The sequence below is a fragment of the Ambystoma mexicanum genome, chromosome 7p (assembly GCF_040938575.1).
Source record: "Ambystoma mexicanum isolate Mex_15411 chromosome 7p, UKY_AmexF1_1, whole genome shotgun sequence".
NCBI lineage: Eukaryota > Metazoa > Chordata > Amphibia > Caudata > Ambystomatidae > Ambystoma > Ambystoma mexicanum.
In genome coordinates this window covers 498,520,879-498,538,627 of record NC_090939.1, presented here as the reverse complement: position 1 = coordinate 498,538,627, position 17,749 = coordinate 498,520,879, and the positions used below count along the sequence as shown (strand labels likewise).

At 47.0% G+C, this 17,749-nt stretch overlaps 1 protein-coding gene across 3 annotated transcripts in view; it reads left to right on the top strand.

Annotated features, from left to right (window-relative positions):
* Window positions 1–17,749, top strand: part of USP9X (ubiquitin specific peptidase 9 X-linked) — a 2,614,063-nt gene that overhangs the window by 867,380 nt on the left and 1,728,934 nt on the right. For all 3 annotated transcript variants that reach the window (XM_069636534.1, XM_069636533.1, XM_069636535.1), the window contains exon 14: window positions 13,982–14,115. In XM_069636534.1, the coding sequence (XP_069492635.1) occupies window positions 13,982–14,115 (134 nt within the window). The remainder of the gene's footprint in view (window positions 1–13,981; window positions 14,116–17,749) is intronic.

The following is a 17,749-nucleotide window of genomic DNA, read 5'->3' as shown; positions in this document are numbered from 1 at the left end:
AGCGAGTCTCCGGAGAGGGGGGATTCATGTTTACCCCTACCTAGATGATTGGTTGATCAGGGCAAATTGCCAGGGGAAAAAGCCCTAGATCATCTGACTTGCGCGTGCCACTCCCTCCACAGACTGGGCTTCTCCCTCAACTTCAAGAAGTCTTGCATGGTTTCATCACAAAAGACTGCAATTTATCGGAGCAGTCCTAGATTTATCCATGGGAAAAGCTACGCCTCCGGAGGTGAGGGCTCAAGACATTCTACAGATGGTGACAAAGTTGCAGAATGTCCAACATCTTCTGGCCTTTGATTTTCTGAGGCTGCTTGGTCTCACGGCATCCTGCAATCTTCTGTTACCAAAGGCTCGCCTGAGAAAGAAGGATTCAATGGTCACAGTTCTCTGGAAGGATGTCGGATCTCCTACATATCCCACACAGTCACACTGGACCTTCAATGGTGGGCCTGTCGGGAAAACATCTTGAAAGGAGAGCCCTTTTGGCAACCATGGCCGGACATAACAGTAGTGACTGACGCCTCACTCAAGGGGTGGGGAGCTCATACCCACGATTTGACCATCAGGGGTCGTTGGTCTCCATCGGAGTCCAAACTGTATATTAATGTGTTGAAGCTGAGGGCAATCCGACTAGCGCTGAAGGCCTTTCTGCCCTCAGTATGGGGAAAGAATGTCCTGATAATGACGGACAATACAGTGACCATGCACTACCTCAAAAAGAGAGGAGGCATAGGATCACTACCACTGTGCATAGAGGCAATGCCGCTCTGGTTTTGGGCAATACAAGAAGGAATAGCACTGTCGGCAGAGCATCTAGCCAGAGAGAAGAACACGACAGTGGACGCTCTGAGTAGGCAGAGTGCAGTCTCCCATGAGTGGGAACTAGCTCAGGAAGTCCTTCAAGTGATGTTTGCCCTTTGGAGAACCCCTTGGAGGGGGATCTGTTGACATCCAATGCCAACAGGAAGTGCGAACTGTACTTCTCCAGGGAATTTCCCCCGAGAGGAGCTCTAGGGGACGCGTTCGTTGTGGACTGGGAATATCCACGCGCATCAGCGCATTTCCTCCAGTCCCCATCATTCCTTACGTAATAAGGAGGTTGAGGAGGTTCAGAAAGACCATGATCATAATTGCCCCGGACTGGGCCATTAGAACGTGGTACCCGGACCTTCTACACATGTCCTCAGATTCATCTTCCACAAAGAGAGGATCTTCTCTCGCAATAGGAAGGTTCGGGTTCTCCATACGGATATCAGAACTCTCAGCCTTCACGCATGGAGTTGAGATACAAAGATTGGGACCTCCCGGACGACGTAATTGAGGTGTTGCTTTCGGCCAGAATACTAGCAACCAAATCCTTATATACCACTGCCGTTGGAATAAGTTCTGCAGCTGGTGTAGAGATAAGAATGTTGACCCTTTTTTATGCAATACACCGATGGTGTTATCATTTCTGTTGCACTAAGCAAATCTGGGACTCAAGATTGGTGCGATCAAAGGTACGTAGCAGCGCTTTCCATTTTCAAGCGTACTGCTGAGGAAGTCTCCTACTTTAAAATTCCTCTGGTAATACAATTCTTGAAGGGGTTAACTAATGTTTACCCTCCAACTCCTTTTCAAGTTCCACTATGGGATCTAAATTTGGTCTTAAACTTTTTAATGGGTACTCCCTTTGAACCTTAGTTTCTGCCTATTAAGACTTCTTACACTCAAAACAGTCTTTTTGGCGGCAGTAACATACGCCCGAAGGGTGAGTGAGTTACAGGCTAGCCTCCTCATTCTGTCTTTTACAAAGACAAAGTAGTATTAAGAGTGAAGTCTAACTTCCTTCCAAGGTGGTTTCCACATCACTCAGAGGATAATCTTGCCTTCTTTTTACCCTCCTCCACATCCGGGAATAGAAGAGGAAAGGCGGCACAGACTCTATTCAAGGCATGCCTTAAGCTTTTACATTAGCAGTCTTGCTAAGCTGAGACAAACTGACCAATTATTTGTGGGTTACATAGTTCATAAATTGGGTCTAGCCATCACCAAACAGACCATCTCTAGGTGGATCATTTTAACAATTGCAGAATGTTGGCCAGTAAAGACCCTCCAGAACACATAAGGGCCCACTCAACCAGGGGTATCGCAGATTAATCAGCTCTTCAGAGAGGAGTTCCAATAAAGGATATTTGTGCAGCTCCCATATGGTAGTTTGCACACACCTTTACAAAATATTATAGTCTGGATTCCTCCACTAGCCAAGAATATACATTTGGAAAGGCAGTACTACACTCTGTGCATACTTAATTACTCTAATTTTACTCCCTCCTCCTGACTATATTATTGCTTTAGGAGAGTATCAAAGATCAGGAATACGTGGGAGGACACAATCAATTTGAAGAACAAGTTACTTAACCCTGGTAACGTTCTTTCAATTGTATGTTTTTCCCATGTTTTCCTTATCGCCCCTCCCTTTCTACCCCGCAGTAAAACTTCCCTTGTGGTTAGTCTGCGCTCCCTCAATGGTAGCAACCGCCCAACTTAAGACACTAATTTGCTTCAAAGTGTAACTTGGCAACGGACGCTGAACGTGCTACTTATACCTGTGATGCTGTCAACATTGTCACTGAGGCCTCTGAGGGACATCGACTCGACAGTCAGTGACGCACAGCGCCCTCTACTGGGGGGAAAGAAAATTCCGAAGCAGCAAGCTGGATATTAGGACAAATCAAAAATAAGGAATACGCGGGTGGAACATGTAATCGAAAGAACGTTACCAGGGGTAAGTAACTTGTCCTCCTCCTAAACCAATCCCTGTTCTACGGGTCATACTGCCGCCATCCATTGACAGTCCTCTCCCTAAGCCTCTCCTCTGGCAGCCGTCTTTGGATTTGTATTGCATGCTTCAGTGTTGGGTTTCCTCGAGTTTGCTCTGCGAGCTACTTCCCTGTTTTTTTCCGTTGGAAAAACATTTTATTTGTGTTCCAAACGAGCCTGTGTGCACTTTTCTCCATCTGCCGACAGTGGGCATTCGTTGTCAGTGAATTTCAGTGCCGGTCAAGGGCAAAGACCGTTCCAGAAGGCTTCAGGCTTTCTTCACGCCCTCCAACCATGACTGAGGACGATGTTGACGGAAGGTCCCTCTTCAAGCCCTGCACCAAGTGTGGGCTAAAGAGTGCGTTTGTGCAAGACAAGCACCTGCATAGCCTCTACTGCCTGCACCCGGACCATAAGGATGCAGAGTGCGAGATATGCCTGGGGTTCTCCGAGAAGTTAACAGATAGGCGCAGTAGACTGGCGGCGTGGCTTTCCCCGAGCAGGGTCATGCCTCACCCAGGATCGGCCAATCCGAGGAGCTGTCTTCTCAGTCACTGCATCCGTGGGGGCCCTCAACAGGGGCAAGAACCACATGAGTCCACCAGGGTTGCCGGGATGCAGGTCCCAAGGTGGATAGGGCGTGATCAACGTCACCCTCTGCCTCCAATGCCAGCTGGCAATCGAGCTCCTTCTCAAAGAGGAAATCAACCCTGGTCAAACCTCGGGAGAAATCCAAGACGCCACAGATGGAGGAGAAGAAAGCCGAACCAGCCAAGCGCAGGCTCTATCGGCGCAGGCTAAGACTTCGTTGACAATCGATTTGGTGGCAGCTGGTCTGACAGCTAAGGGAGTTGACCCTGTGAAGTTAGCCCCTTCAGCACAGAAAGTTTCCTTGCCCCTAGGCATAACACCACTTCAGTGAGTCTGCAGTAAGTCTGCTGGGACGCCAGAAGGGGGAAACCGGCTCTGTACCCGGTGCAAACCCCATATGGGGGGAAATAATGTGGGGGAGAGTGGCAAGGAGGGCCCGAAACAGCAGTCCCAGGCCGTGGCACAAACCATGGAATTCTCATTCACAGATGACGAGGACCAGGTGTCCTTGCACATGGTCCACCAGGATGTGGAAGAGGGCGATGACAGCAGCAACAGAGATGTAACGCTCACCTGATTCCCGCAGAGGTGCCGGTCTTGACTGGGTGAATGCCGTATCTTCAAAGGTGATGTGTAACACACGGTTGGCTCTTTGGGCTGGACCTCTGTGCACTGTATGTCTGACACGAAGAGTAAGATGTCTGCAGATAGAAAATATGGGATTAATGAACTGGGGTTATTGGATGCCTCTCTCCTCTTCCCTTTCTCTTCTCCTGTAGAACCCCAAAGGTTAACACCCTCACCTTAGGTAAGTGAACGCCGAGCTCTCCATCTGCCTCGGGGCAGGGTGCCTTAACCAGTTTCTTCACTGGATAAGGGTGCAGGCCTCTTGACCTCAGAGGACTGCTGTCCGTCGTTAACTGCACGAGCGGTAAGTTCTGGGCACTTCAAATGTCTTAAAAGTCTTTTGTAATGATATCTCTTGTTTTGCAGGGTTCCGGCGATGGCGGGCTGATGAGAGTTGAGGATCGAACCCCCGTGAGGAATAGAAGCGCCTGGAAGCACGTAAGTAAGCGCTTGTAGCCTGCTTCACGATGCGCACTAACTGTCCCTTTTATCTTGCAGGTACAAGTTCGGAGCTTTAGAGAAGCTGAAGGGTGCTGGAATACCCACTGGATTCGGCGTGGGAAGGAGTAATGGCACGTGAGTAATAAAGTTGCCCAATGGCTTTAAACGCACCTTCTTTTGTCTTTCAGATGCGGGATGCAGCGCCGAAGGCCTCCGGAGCGTGCGAAGAGCTGGTAAGCTTTTGTCTTTCAGATGCCGGAATGCAGCGCGAGGCGTTGGTGACAGCCGATGAACCAGGTAAGAGATGTGCTGCCACTGAAGACCGTAGTGCTAACCTGTTCTTTCTTTGTCTTTACAGGTGCTGCTGAAGACTGGATTCCAGGATGGTAAGCCTTTGTTCCCTTAGGCCCAGGATCAGAAGCAGAAGACACGATGAGCGTTCTGCTGCAGAGAATGCAGAATAACGCAAAGCAAGATTCATCCATCGGGTGTGGTTTAAATAGCCTCCTGTAGTGCTTAGGTGTCTCCTTCCACTGCCACGCCTAGGTAAGAAAAGAGTTCCTGCTTTCCAGAAGAGTTCCAGTGTTCTGAACCTAGGGAGTGGCTCCTGCCCCACCCAACAGGAAAAGTAGTCCCAAACAGAAGAGGATCAGGGGTTCAACTGGCAGGTAAGTAAGCAGCATGGTCTGCTGCAGGTAAGTCCACCCAAGCATTATGAGCCCGGCGCTTCCAGCGCTGGGACTGGGCATCTTTATGAGCCTGGTGCCACTGGCGCCAGGACAGGGTCCAAAAGGTCCCAATTGGGACTGGCTGGCACTCAGAACCGGGGTTATGGGTCTGCTTCCACGGGAGTCGGGCAAGTCCTGATCTTTTGGAAGCAGAGATCATGACAAGAGACGACAGTGCAGGCCTAGTTTTCTGATCCCGCCAGCTCAGCCGAGGGATATCTCTCTGGATATTCGGTCAACCCTTCACACCGTGATGTCGGAGATCCAGAAGAGGATGCGACTGGGCCCAGTTCCTGTGGTCCCCCAGGCCCCACTCAGCCTCCCAAATAAGAGGAAGCGTCATCCGACGCCCCCATTTCAGCCTCCACATCCGCGCCAGGCCAATATCCCCTATCAGACCCAGACACTGGTACAAGGATGGACACAGCCATGACCAGGGACGACAATGATATAATCGCAGCAAGTCTCCGCATTTCCTAGAAGAGTTGGGGTTGTTCCATTCCATGATCGCCAGAACCGCTGAGCTTTTTCAGCTTATGCCCGAAGGAAGGTTTCTTGTACCAGAGGCGCGAGTCTAGGAGGAACACAATCATGGCGGTGCCCCTTCTGGACAATATGTGGGATGAGGGCTTGGCCCTCGTGAAGAACCCTTGCATGGCTCCAACCAACTGGATAAGCTGGAGAAGAAGTATCGGGTGCTGTACTCCGCACCCAAGTGCCTGAGGTCTCAACGATCCCCGGGTTCGGTGGTGTCAGCGGCTGCGAGGAAACTGTCTGCTAACCCACCTTTGTCAACTTTGGTCCCTCCAGACAGCAAGGGGAAGAAGCTGGACGCCATGGGAAGGAAGGTGATTTACAACACGGCATCCACAATCAAGAAGGCCAGCGCACTGGCGATCCTCCAACAGGGAGTTGTGGTACAAGCTGGGCCCTCTTCTGCAGTTCTTCCCAGCTGATACAAGCATGGAGGCAATCACTCTTTTCCAAGAGGGGGGAAGTTTCGTCTGATCATGCCATTAGTGGCGTTGGACGTCTCTGACACAGGGTTCCGGCAGATGGTGAACGGTATCTGCCTTCGTCGACAAGGCTGGATGAAGGCCACAAATTTACTGTAGGAATTTCAGCAGAAGTGTTGGACATGCCCTTCGGAGAGAACTTGTTTGGGAATGTCGAGGAGTCCTGCCTGGCCATCAAGGTGCATACGGAGACGGCCCGTTCTTTTGGCACTATCCAGCAGCAGCACTCTTTTCGCTCCCCCAAGGGAAAGTCGAGCAGTTCTTCCAAAGGTTTCTCGTCTTCGTATCATCAGCCTTCCAGATCCATGACCCAGGAAGTCTACAGAGGCTGTTCCCAGGCCGACGGTAGTGGAGGACAGCGCCGCTGTCTCCCGCAGGGGAGGACGCCGGCTCCGAAACAGGCCTAAAATGGCCGTGACATTGGGGGGGGGGCCCACGTGTACATCCCAGTGCGAGGCCAGCTGACTAGGTTAGTCAGCGAGTGGAAGATAATAACCGACAGATGGGTGCTAGATGCTGTCGCCCAGGGACACACCTTGAAGACATCTGCTGGGCTGCTACGTGGAGGTCCAGGTAGCCTGTTCGCTAGAGTAGAGTAGAGTTTGGTTAGGTAAGAGTTGATTGCTTCTGTTCAGCCTTGCCACCTTCTGTGTTTGTATAATGCTGTACTGTTACAGGCAAGATTAAGTATGTGAACGGGCCCGTGCGAAGAACTCAAGAACTCGGAGATGCAGCCTGGAAGCAACACTTGCAGATGAGCCCTGCACCCACAGCGGGTACCAGGAGTAGTAAAAGAGCCACACCAGGTTCCAGCTGCTTGCCACTTGGTGTAAAATCTGGGCCAGCGTCACAGTAATTTCTACTGGGTATCCACATGAAGGCGGTGAACGGAACAGTCGGACTCCGAGAGACCCATACAGGAGGTGCAATCCAGATGTACTGTGGCTGAAGAAATCTGTCCGGGGAGCGAGGGGGCAGCGCCCATCTGCATAGTTGGACCGGGGACTGTGAATGGGCCTCACTGAATGGGGGGCGTGCCTGTTCCCACAAATGGGCCTCCAAATGGTAATCTCTTCAATCCGCAGTAGCGCAGCTTCAGACTCCCGCATCTCACTCCGAACAGAAGCCACAATCAATAGATCAAAGTCAAAATGCAGCCACTACCTGTGAGCCAAGGGCGACCTGGGGCGGTGGGAAGGGAGGGTGAGAATTATGGGGGCTCGCTAGAGCAGTATTGCCGAACGGGATCCGTACTCGCACCCACTGCAGAGCGCTACAGGAGATTTTCGTACTTACTGCTCAGAACCGGGGCAATGGACGGCAGCGGGATCCCAGCAGGCCTGCCACTGGACCTGAAATATGGACACCAGAGCCTGCGCTAAAGAATTCACCAGCGAGGGAGCCAGCAACGTTGAGTCTGATTGCATCAGACAGCTGTGGTTGTCATCTTGGAGTCAGGCTCCCTGGCCTCACACTGATGCACCCAGCAAAACCTCTGTTATTATCGCTGCCAAGGCACCATCAAGCGAGAGATCGGACGAAGGGGACCTTCAGCTGCATCATGGTGGATATGGTAGCAGGATTCATGTTTAGTTGCTGCGGTGCTGCAGGAATTTGGGATATTCACGTCTCCATTGAGCTTTAGCCCAGCCACGCCCCAGAGTTTGATTCATTTTGCAACAGCAGTCGTCTTAATTGCAATAAAAACATTGTTTTATAGAGGTTTGGAAAATTACTTTACCATTTTGATGTCTAACTTTTTTATGAACGTGGCTGTCTGCAAATGCATTTGAGAAAAATATTGCATTATCAGTCGACAAAATATACAATTGCCACTAGCAAATGACAATTTCATCTGGGCAAGTTGGAAATTGTCTGATTGGGGTCCGTGGGCCGCCTGCTTATGTCCTCAGACTCTGCTCACAGTTTGTGCATCCCTCGAAACCCACTTCCTGTAGAGGGACAATTGCAGAGACAAAACCAGGATCGCACCACCTTCTTGCCATGCACTAGCACCCATGAGTCTATGCTCTTGTGGGGGTTATGAGGCGCTGAAAACACTGCATGATGGCAGAGTATCTACTTGTGGTAGGACATTGCAGGGCTTAGTGGGTGCTAATCTGTGCAGAATTGCTTGCCAATTCTGTCAATTCTGGGTAACGTCAGTGCATTGGTTAAACAAGCATTGGCAAAGCCAATGGTTTTGGCTTTTGTGTAGGCATGGCAGGCATATGCCAGGCTTTGCCACAATGGTATTAGCTGGCCATTGATCCTAGCAGCTGCAAACATGAGCACATAATAGCAGTGCCTGTCAGACGATTAATACTTATACACAAGCCAAAACTGTTGGCTTTGCCAGTGCTTGTTTTTAACAAGACTTCAGTGAAGGGGACTCATAGTGCATTTAAATCGAGGGGCTGAATCCAGACCTTCATGACATTTTTATTGCACCTGTAGCACGCTTATAGCTCCAATTAAGTCCACTCTCGGAAGACTGCTTTTAAAAAACGCTAGCCATTTGAGTGCAAATTTTGATGTTACGGCTTGATAAAGCTAGATCAAAGAGATCCCAGGAGGAGATGTTTTGGAGTGGGGAGGGGCGCGAAGTAGTTGGAAATGTCTCATAGGGATTAGCATGTCCATTGGAAGTGACTGGGTGCGTAAATACCCAATCAGCAACTAAAAGCCATGTGTCCCTCCCCACATGCTATTTTTCCCTAGCTGTGCTCTTATGCAATAGTTTTGGCTTAAGCGCCACATATTATCCAAAACTAAAAGACTTGAAGCTAGATTTCAGTGTGTATTGCACATAAAGGCGGAACATTGAGGGTGGAACTGCCTATCTGAGATGGGGAGGTAAAGGGCTGCCACTACTAGGTGCTTGAAGCTGCCATTTCTGACCCTATGAGTAATAGTTGAGACACCGTTCCTAGGCCCTGCTTCCCACTACTGTCTAAGGACTTGAAGGTGGTGGAATTTCAACTGTGGCTGCGAGAACCTGTTGTAGCCTGGGGTCTGGAAGAGTACAGGTCTTAGTCTTTGCAAATAGGCCGTAGGCCCTTGAAATTGACAGCCCTACGTCTTTTCTGTTCTCAGTTAGTCCTCTCCTGGTCCAGTGCTTTTCTTAGAAGTGTGCACATAAACATTCTTTAAATGTGCCTTTAGATATAAATGTTTTTGTTTTATTAAGTAAAGCCCCCCTTGCCTGAGAGAAGGCATCTGCTATATGCCGACGATTTGGTAATACTGTCCCAAACCCCAAGTGGGCTTCAAAACATGTTACAAACATTGGACGCATACACCAAAAAAAAAACATGGTTCTAAACATCAACAAATCGCAACTAGCAGTGTGCAAGAACAGCAAAATCCAAAAAAGAAAACAATATAGTTGGAAGTTACAAAACATAAACCTGAGTGTTGCAGACCATTACAAATACCTAGGTATTATGTTCTCAAACACAAATAATCTGGCTCACCATAGGTGGGAACTGGAATCCAAACTACGAGCTTTAACTTCACAGGCAAAAATACTAACCCGTAGATTTGGAAAATTCTCACTTAAGCATGTCCTATTATTTTATCAGATGAAAGTAACACCAATATATGGTATGGAAGCCTTTAGTACGGAAAAAAAAGAGGAGTGGAATAAGGAGTCCAGATTCTGGAAGAAAGTATTACTTCTGCCTAACTGCACTCTGTTGCCTATGATCCGATGTGAGCTAGGGTCACTCTCCCTATATTCTCAACTGTTGTGGAAGATGTGCTCTTTGCTGCGTAAATGTTTTTTGGGTATGCAAATGCATAACATCTTGAGTATTGTCGCTCAACATCTCCTGTCAAACTCGAACACATTATCGAAAACTTGGTGCAAAATTACATTTAATGCCGTGGCAGAGGCGTCCATCAATGTAGACTTGTTAATTAACAACCTGGGCGAGCCAAAATTAAACTTTTCCAATTTGATTGGATCCAGAACTTGGATGCCTGCGCTCGATACAAAGACTTCCATATAACATTGTTTGGAAGGAAACAATACAGGCAAATGGCTGAATATCGTACCAAATGCCCTTCTCCACGTATTCAAAGTCAATATATGCGCATCAGGTTCAACTTGTGGCACAAGCCTGAAATATTGGCCAGGAGGAAATTAATTTCTAAAAGTTCAATGCATTGTCGATACTGTCTATATGAATGTGAGCTTGAAACTTTGAAATATTTATTGGTGTCATGTCCTGCTCTTTCTGTAATTCGTATACAATTTTTCCAAAATGTGTTTGATTTCAAAGTACAGCTAAATCATCAAGAAATCTGGCAATTAGTTTTCTCTTGTCCAAGATTAGCGGTAAAAGTGGCAATTGTCCAATTTCTGGAAGTTACAGTCCCTGACCATAGTGAGTGTAGAAAGGTGGAAAATGGGATATGATGACCCAAATTTACTGTAATGTAACAGATTTCTGCAGTGTCCTTTTCTGGTTTTTGTAATAGCGTATAATTTTAATAGTTAATTTTAATTGTTAATTTTAGTTGATGGTCCGATTGTAATGAAGTGTATTTTATGATTGTATTGTATACAATATTTGAAAAGTTGTTATAAAACTAAACAAATAAAAAATAAATACAAAAAAAGGCTTGCTATGAAGTATGGGATTAAAAATGTGTGAGTACCTAAAGCCTGACCTAGGAAGGTCAATATTTTGGTAATCTTTTTGTTACCAGCTCACCCAACATCGCAGCCTGTGCAGAAGTTGTAACTCATGCCCAGGTGCATTCAGTATACCCAGTGCTCTGATCTTTTTTGTGTAAGTGACCTATGAAATAAGTGTGTAGACTAGTCTAGAAGCTTGACACTGTAAGCTTTTAGGTAATCGCCATTTGACGCAGAAGCGAATGGGGAAAGGAAAAACAAGGTGAAGTGCCCTGGATCCCATGACTGTCGTGTTTTGTGGAAGCAAGGATTGAGACCCATGTGTTCAGGTTCCAAATATTACCTCTAACCCTTCATGGGTTTCACACATCAATGTACTACACGTAGAACAAGCAAACTCAGAAAACCGCCATGACAACGAAACTGTTTAACTTTACGTGGCATAAGGGGGCACGTGGCTGGCTTCTGGTGTCCTGACCCCGCTATACTAGGGAGTCTGTGCAAACAGTCACTGGGCATCTACTACGGTGGCTGCATACAGAGAATTCCCCTTGCCCGACATGATGAAAGGCAGGGATGGCAAAGGCAAGAGCATGGACTGATTCGCCAGAGCTGCCTGCAGACGTGGTTGCGCCTTCTCTGCTGGCCCTAGTTTGCTTGTCGCCCGCACCTGCTGTGGAGCCCCTAACCATACAACAACTAATGGACACAAAGCAAAAGGGCTTTTTTTCGGTCAATGGCAAAATTTGATATTACATCCAATGTCACATCCATTTGCGCCCAGCTAGAGAAGGAAATGCTGAGAATCACAGCAGCAGAGAGCAGAATCAGCACATCAGAGGATGACATTTTGGCATTGCAGACTACAGTGACTGCCATCACAAAAGATATGAAATATGTGAAAGCAAAATGTGTCGACCTGGAATCCAGATCCTACAGGAACAATCTACGCATCATCGAGATACCTGAGGATGCGCTGCAAGGCAACATGGAGAATGGCGGTAGAGGACCTTCTTTGGGGTAAATGGGATAATCCAGAGCGGTCACCACATTTCATGGTGGAGTGGGACCAACAAGTCGCTGGGTTCCAGGGCCAAACCTGGTGATTACCCACAACCCATTATTGCATGAATCCTAAATTCCAGGGACAGAGACCGGATTATACGCAGAGCTAGAGAGCTGAAGGAGCTACGATTCGAATCGTAGTGTCCACATCTATCCATACTTCACTGTTGCAGTACAGCAGGAAAGATGCACTTGCGATGGGGTTAAACTGCTGAGAGAAATGAAATGTGCAGCACTCTATGCCGTTCCCAGTAATGCTTAAGGTCAGCATAATAAAACGTATTTCTTTACAGTTCATCTGAATCAGATTCCACTAAATGTGCCGCACTCCGGTGGCTTGCCCACCTCTTGAAGGTTATTGGATACGTTTCTGTCATTATGCGGCTGGCTGTCATGTGCTCTTTGTAATGATGTTGTTTTAAGGTTCACAGATAACCGTGAGTTTTGATACACTAGTGGATTGCCCGCTCTGGATGGCAACAGTGGTCCCCATGCAAGTGCAAAAGTTGGTTGTAATGTTGTTTGGTTGGTGGGTGGGAAGAGGCGCTGCTGGTGTTTGGAGAGCAGTTAGGAGAGGGGGGTCTACAAGGGGTGGTGCATATATAAAATGCACTTGGTGGAGCGGGACACAGGGCTTGGACACAGTGTGATTGTGCACCCTCTGAGGCATATCATACTAATGCATGAATGGCACAAACTGCAGGTTTGAAACGGACGGCTACGCTCCTTAGTTGGAATAGGCTAGGTAACCTGATGAAAGCTCTGAAAATTGTAGCATATGCTATCCGACAGGCAACAAAGATATTGGTGTACAGTATTGAAGTGTATTTGTGTGTTACTATTATATTGCTCCCATCTGAAGAAGGCTTGTTCTAACTGACTGATAAATTAATAATTGTTTATTAAAGAAAGCTTGAGTGCAAGCGTTTATTTTTATACTTGTCACTTTGAACCTCTGTGTAACTCCCCTATAGCTCACCTTGACCCCTCCTGAGATGAGCCTGGCTGCTCAACACGCTACCAAAACTGTGTAGTACAGGGTTATACCAAAGGCTGGGTCTCCCATACCTGTAGTAGGAGCTGTTTGTAGTGTTCCCAGAGGGTACTGCATACAAACGTTGCCTAACAGCTTGCTGTCCTTTCTTCTGTATCATGCGCACACAAGATTTTTTGGCTGGCTCTACTTCACTTTACCCTCTTTGCCTGTTGCCTTGCATTAAGATGTGCAGCAGCCATTTTTCAAACTGAGGCATCCAAGGGACAGGGCCACCCTTCGTCCACCATACTGTTAGGACATGGTAGTGCAGGGCTACTATCCCGCCCCTTGCAGGAGTAGTTAAACCTACACCCAAACGTCCTTCAACCAGCATTTTGATTCCATAAATCTAGAAAATGTTAACAGTTCATTGGGGCTGTCGTCGGTGCCTGTAGAGCACTCATCCTTCACATGCGTCCGCAAGCCATGCCATCATCCATGTTGCATAATCAAGGAGATGGTTATAAATGGGCAACTGGTTGCTTTTCAGTATTTCTTTGGGCTCCATAAGGAGAAATTGGGTTTTACAGAAGAGTTGAAAAATCTCCAGTGTCCCCTTATTTGTGGCTATTGATATGATTATACTAACAGGAAGGTTTTGGTTGTGCAGAAAAAGAATAGAAGCCATGCATTCTGTTAATGCAAAAGATAATAGCTAAATATGTCTTTAACACTTCTTTAATAAGCTGAAAGACATTAGTCTTTCGAGGTGTTTTGTACCATTTACCTTATGCATGGTTAAAGTAGAAAGATGCAGTCCACTGTTGTTTTGCTCTGTTACTTTAAAGTTATTTTCTTTTCACCTGCATGCCATCTGTTTGTTTACAATAAAGGTCAATGACTAACTTTTATATATACTTCAGTGTTAATTCCAAATTGGAACAGTGACCATCCTAACAACTGCATCAGGGTTATCCTATTGCAATATGTAACATAACATTTTGAAATGTTTATGTAAAAAAAACAAAACCTAAAATTACATCTGAGGAAGAAAAACATTTGGTGTTTTTTTATTTTTTATTTGCAGCCAAACGCAACGTAGTCCACATGTATTTTATCGCCATGACCTGATAAATCAACTTCAGCACAATCATGCACTAGTTACTTTGGTAGCAGAAAATCTATCTTCCTATATGGAAACGATGCGACAATATGGGAAAGGTAAGTGTATGTTCAGCTGTTACTTAGAAGTGTTGGAAAAAGTAGCTCAGTGATTTCTATGCAAGTTAAGTCACAATGTCATGTCCACATTGCGAAACCATTGCCAGTCTGGAGAAACCCATGACCCACTCGTGATACAACTGGTATCTAAACAAGACATTTAAGACACATTTTTCTTCCATACCACCATAACAAACACTCCATTGCCAAAATGCTAAAATTCTGCATCATATTTTCTTCTACCCCTATGTCCCATCCCTTTTTCCTCCATGTTTATGGTAGTTTCCAGAGAGTGGAGCATCAACACAGCAGTGTGTGCTTCCCTTTAAAAATGGGAACATTGAGGTGGGCTGCAAATGTAAGATTTGGCAACACCCTCTATTTCACTCCACCCACTCTGAACCTTCAGTGCCTTTCTCTGCATTGGATGAATTCGACCCCTGACGCAGTTCTCATTTTTAGTTTGCCGGTTCCCTGTGGTGTCTTTTTGCTTTTTGCTTTTTGCTACTGCACCTCCGTGCCTTTCCTGTGTGTGCTGTGTGAACCAGGTTTATCTGTGTATTTCAGGTCTTTAGCTGCAGCGGATCCCCACATTATTTTTCGTGTACACTCTATGGCACTCTTTACATAGGTCGTTGAAGCACCGGCATGTACGCTGGTAGGTGTTGGGGTTGTGGGGGACATGTTCCAGGTCTGACGCAGCTAGCCAATGCACTACCTGCGTTCTCCTTATTTTTATTTTATTTATTACATTTGTTGTACGCCCAAACACAAGGGTATCACAGTGTAAATTTACACATATGCTTGATCTTGGTTGTCAAAATTTCCCATGGGTGTGGAGCTTCTAAGCATTAGTATCTTGCTATAGGGAAATGTTAGCTTAATTATTGATTCAGGGTTACATCATGTTATTATGACTATGGCTGTACATTGTGGGTGAAGCTTGTTTAATTTGGCGGGGGGAGCCTACTATGAGGATCTCAGTTCTTTCACCGTTTAGGCAGAGAGTACTTGCTGCCATCCAGTTCTGGATAATGGCGTAAATGTTGTTTATGCAGATGGTGTCTTATTCAAGGTTCCCTGATATTGGGATAAGAATTTGTGTCATCAGCAAAATTAGTATAAATGACTCCCATCACGTCTAGCGCTGCAAAAAGTTATTTAGTGTAAGCGTAGTAGAGCGTGGGGGGAGAGGCAAGATCCTTGTGGGATTCCCAGTGGAACTGATATAGGATCTGCAGCTACGTCTCATATGGCTACTATCGAGGTTCTGTCTGCCAGGAATGATTTAATCCAGGCTGTCGCTTGCTTAGAAAGGTGGATGTTTTTGGCTCAAGTTAGGCAGAGTTTATTGTGGTCTACTAAGTCAAAAGCCGCGGAAAGCTCGAATTAGCAGTATTCCTAATTAACCAGAGTCCCTAATGGCATCCATCTGTTTTTATTTTTGTTGAAAATTTGGCTTTATTGAAATTTTACAATTATGACATAATTCAAAAAATAATGCAAACATTGATATATATCAAAGTGAGGTCACAACTTCCACCTTGCCACCCCAACTCCCACACCCGCCCCCACTATCCCATGCCATGAAGATGCAATGTGAGCATAGGGTAGCTCCCGAAAGAAAGACAGTGCTCAAAAAACAAGGTCCAACATATAAGTCACATTTCCTGTAACAATCGATCTCTTCCCATTCCAAGGGGGTTGCCCCGATAGTATTGTTCCCATCCAGAGGACCGTCTGAGATAATTACTTATGCCTCAGGCTATTTTCCCATATTTATAAAAAAAAAATGGCAGCCATAGGGCCTCGATGTTAGATTTGGATTCATCGATCAGGTGGGTTAAATACTCCATATCATAGATTGCCCGTGTTTTCGCTACCCACTCCCCCTCCCCAGGAGGTCGCTGTGATTTTCATTTTTGGGCCCAGCAGCATCTAGCCGCGACTAGCATGACCTGCAACATGTGGTCGTGTTTCACCTTGGGGCCCCCCCTCAACCTCAATGCCGAACAACACCAGCCAGGGGGACAGAGTTCTCACCATTCCGTCTACTCCTCTTATCCATGACAGGACCTCACTCCAGTAGGTTTGTGCCACCTGGCACTTCCACCACATATGGACATAGTCCCCCTTTTCAACGTGGCATTTCCAGCAGTGGGGGTCGTAACCTTTTCTCATTCTGGCTATTCTCTGTGGGGGGTAGTGCCATCTGTGTATCAACTTCAGGGCCTGGTGACGGTATTGGGGTGCAGTTGTGGAACGGTGTGCCTGCCTACAGATCTTGGTCCATCTTTTTTCCGTTATGGGGGTGCCTAGGTCCTTCCCCCATTGTACTTGGGAAGATGGGGGGGGTCCCGTGGGGTAGAGAACAGCAAAAAGCTATAAAGCCGCAATATCACTCCCTTGGTACCTTTGCGTGTTATGAGGAATTTCTCAAAATCGGTTAGGTCCCTCCTAAGTGTGTTTCCCCATCTGCTCTTGGTAATGGCACCCTTAAGCTGTAGATATCGAAAGGGGGAGAGGTTAGGGAGGCCCAGGGCGTCCTTCAGTTCACCAAGAGATATGAACACCCCATCCACCCAAAGCTGTCCGGCCCTACAAAGACCCACCTTGTACCATTGCTGGAAGGCTAGTGGTTTGTTGATCCCTTCCCAAAGTGGCAGAGCCCAGATGCAGCTCAAAGGCGAGGGCCACGTTGTGAGCCATCTTAGGTAACCCCCTTCCTTCCAAATGGACCACAGCACTCCCAACACTGGATGTTTCAGAACCCTTCTCGGAATAGATGTCTTGGGTGCCCATAGCCACTCGTCCAATGTGACCGGCGAGAAGAGTGTGTTATCCAATGTTACCCATTGTTTCTTTGGGCCAGTCGTCAAATGATCAACAAGGACGCGCAATTGTGACGCCTTATAATAAGTGTTTAGATCAGGGAAATTAACTCCACCCTCATCTTTGGGTCTTATGAGAGTGTCATAAGCAATCCTATGGGATTTACCGGCCCATAGATAACGGAGAGGGGCCCGCTTGATCTCTAGGAGAAATGAGTTCGGTATCTGGGTTGGCAGCATTTGAAACCGATATAAGAATTTGGGGAGGATTACCATTTTGATGGAGTAGAGGCGAGCCATCCATGAGAGGCCGGATTTTGACCAGCGTCCCAGGTCGTGTTTGATCGACCTCCATAGGGGTGGGTAGTTTACCTTAAAGAGATCCTCTAGGTCTGATGGAATTCGGATCTCCAGGTGAGAGAGTCCCTCTGTTTTTTTTACAAAACTGAAGGTTATCGATGTATTGTCTCTCGGTCTCGTTGAGCTGGCCTGCCGGGAAAGCCACCGATTTATCTACGTTCACCTTATAGCCTGCCAGGGAACCATATCGCTCTAGACTATTCAACACCTCTGGGACTGATTGGGATGGTTTAGAGAGGTACAGGAGGACATCGTCGGCAAACAGGGTTATTTTGTAGTCAGTTCCCCTTATTTTAACACCCTGGATCTGATCGTTAGTCCTGATTGCTATAGCCCAAGGTTCCATCACCAGGGCGTATATGAGGGGAGACGATGGGCATCCCTGTCTTGTGCCTCTCTCTAAAGGAAAGGACTCTGACTCTCCTCCATTGACCACCACTTTA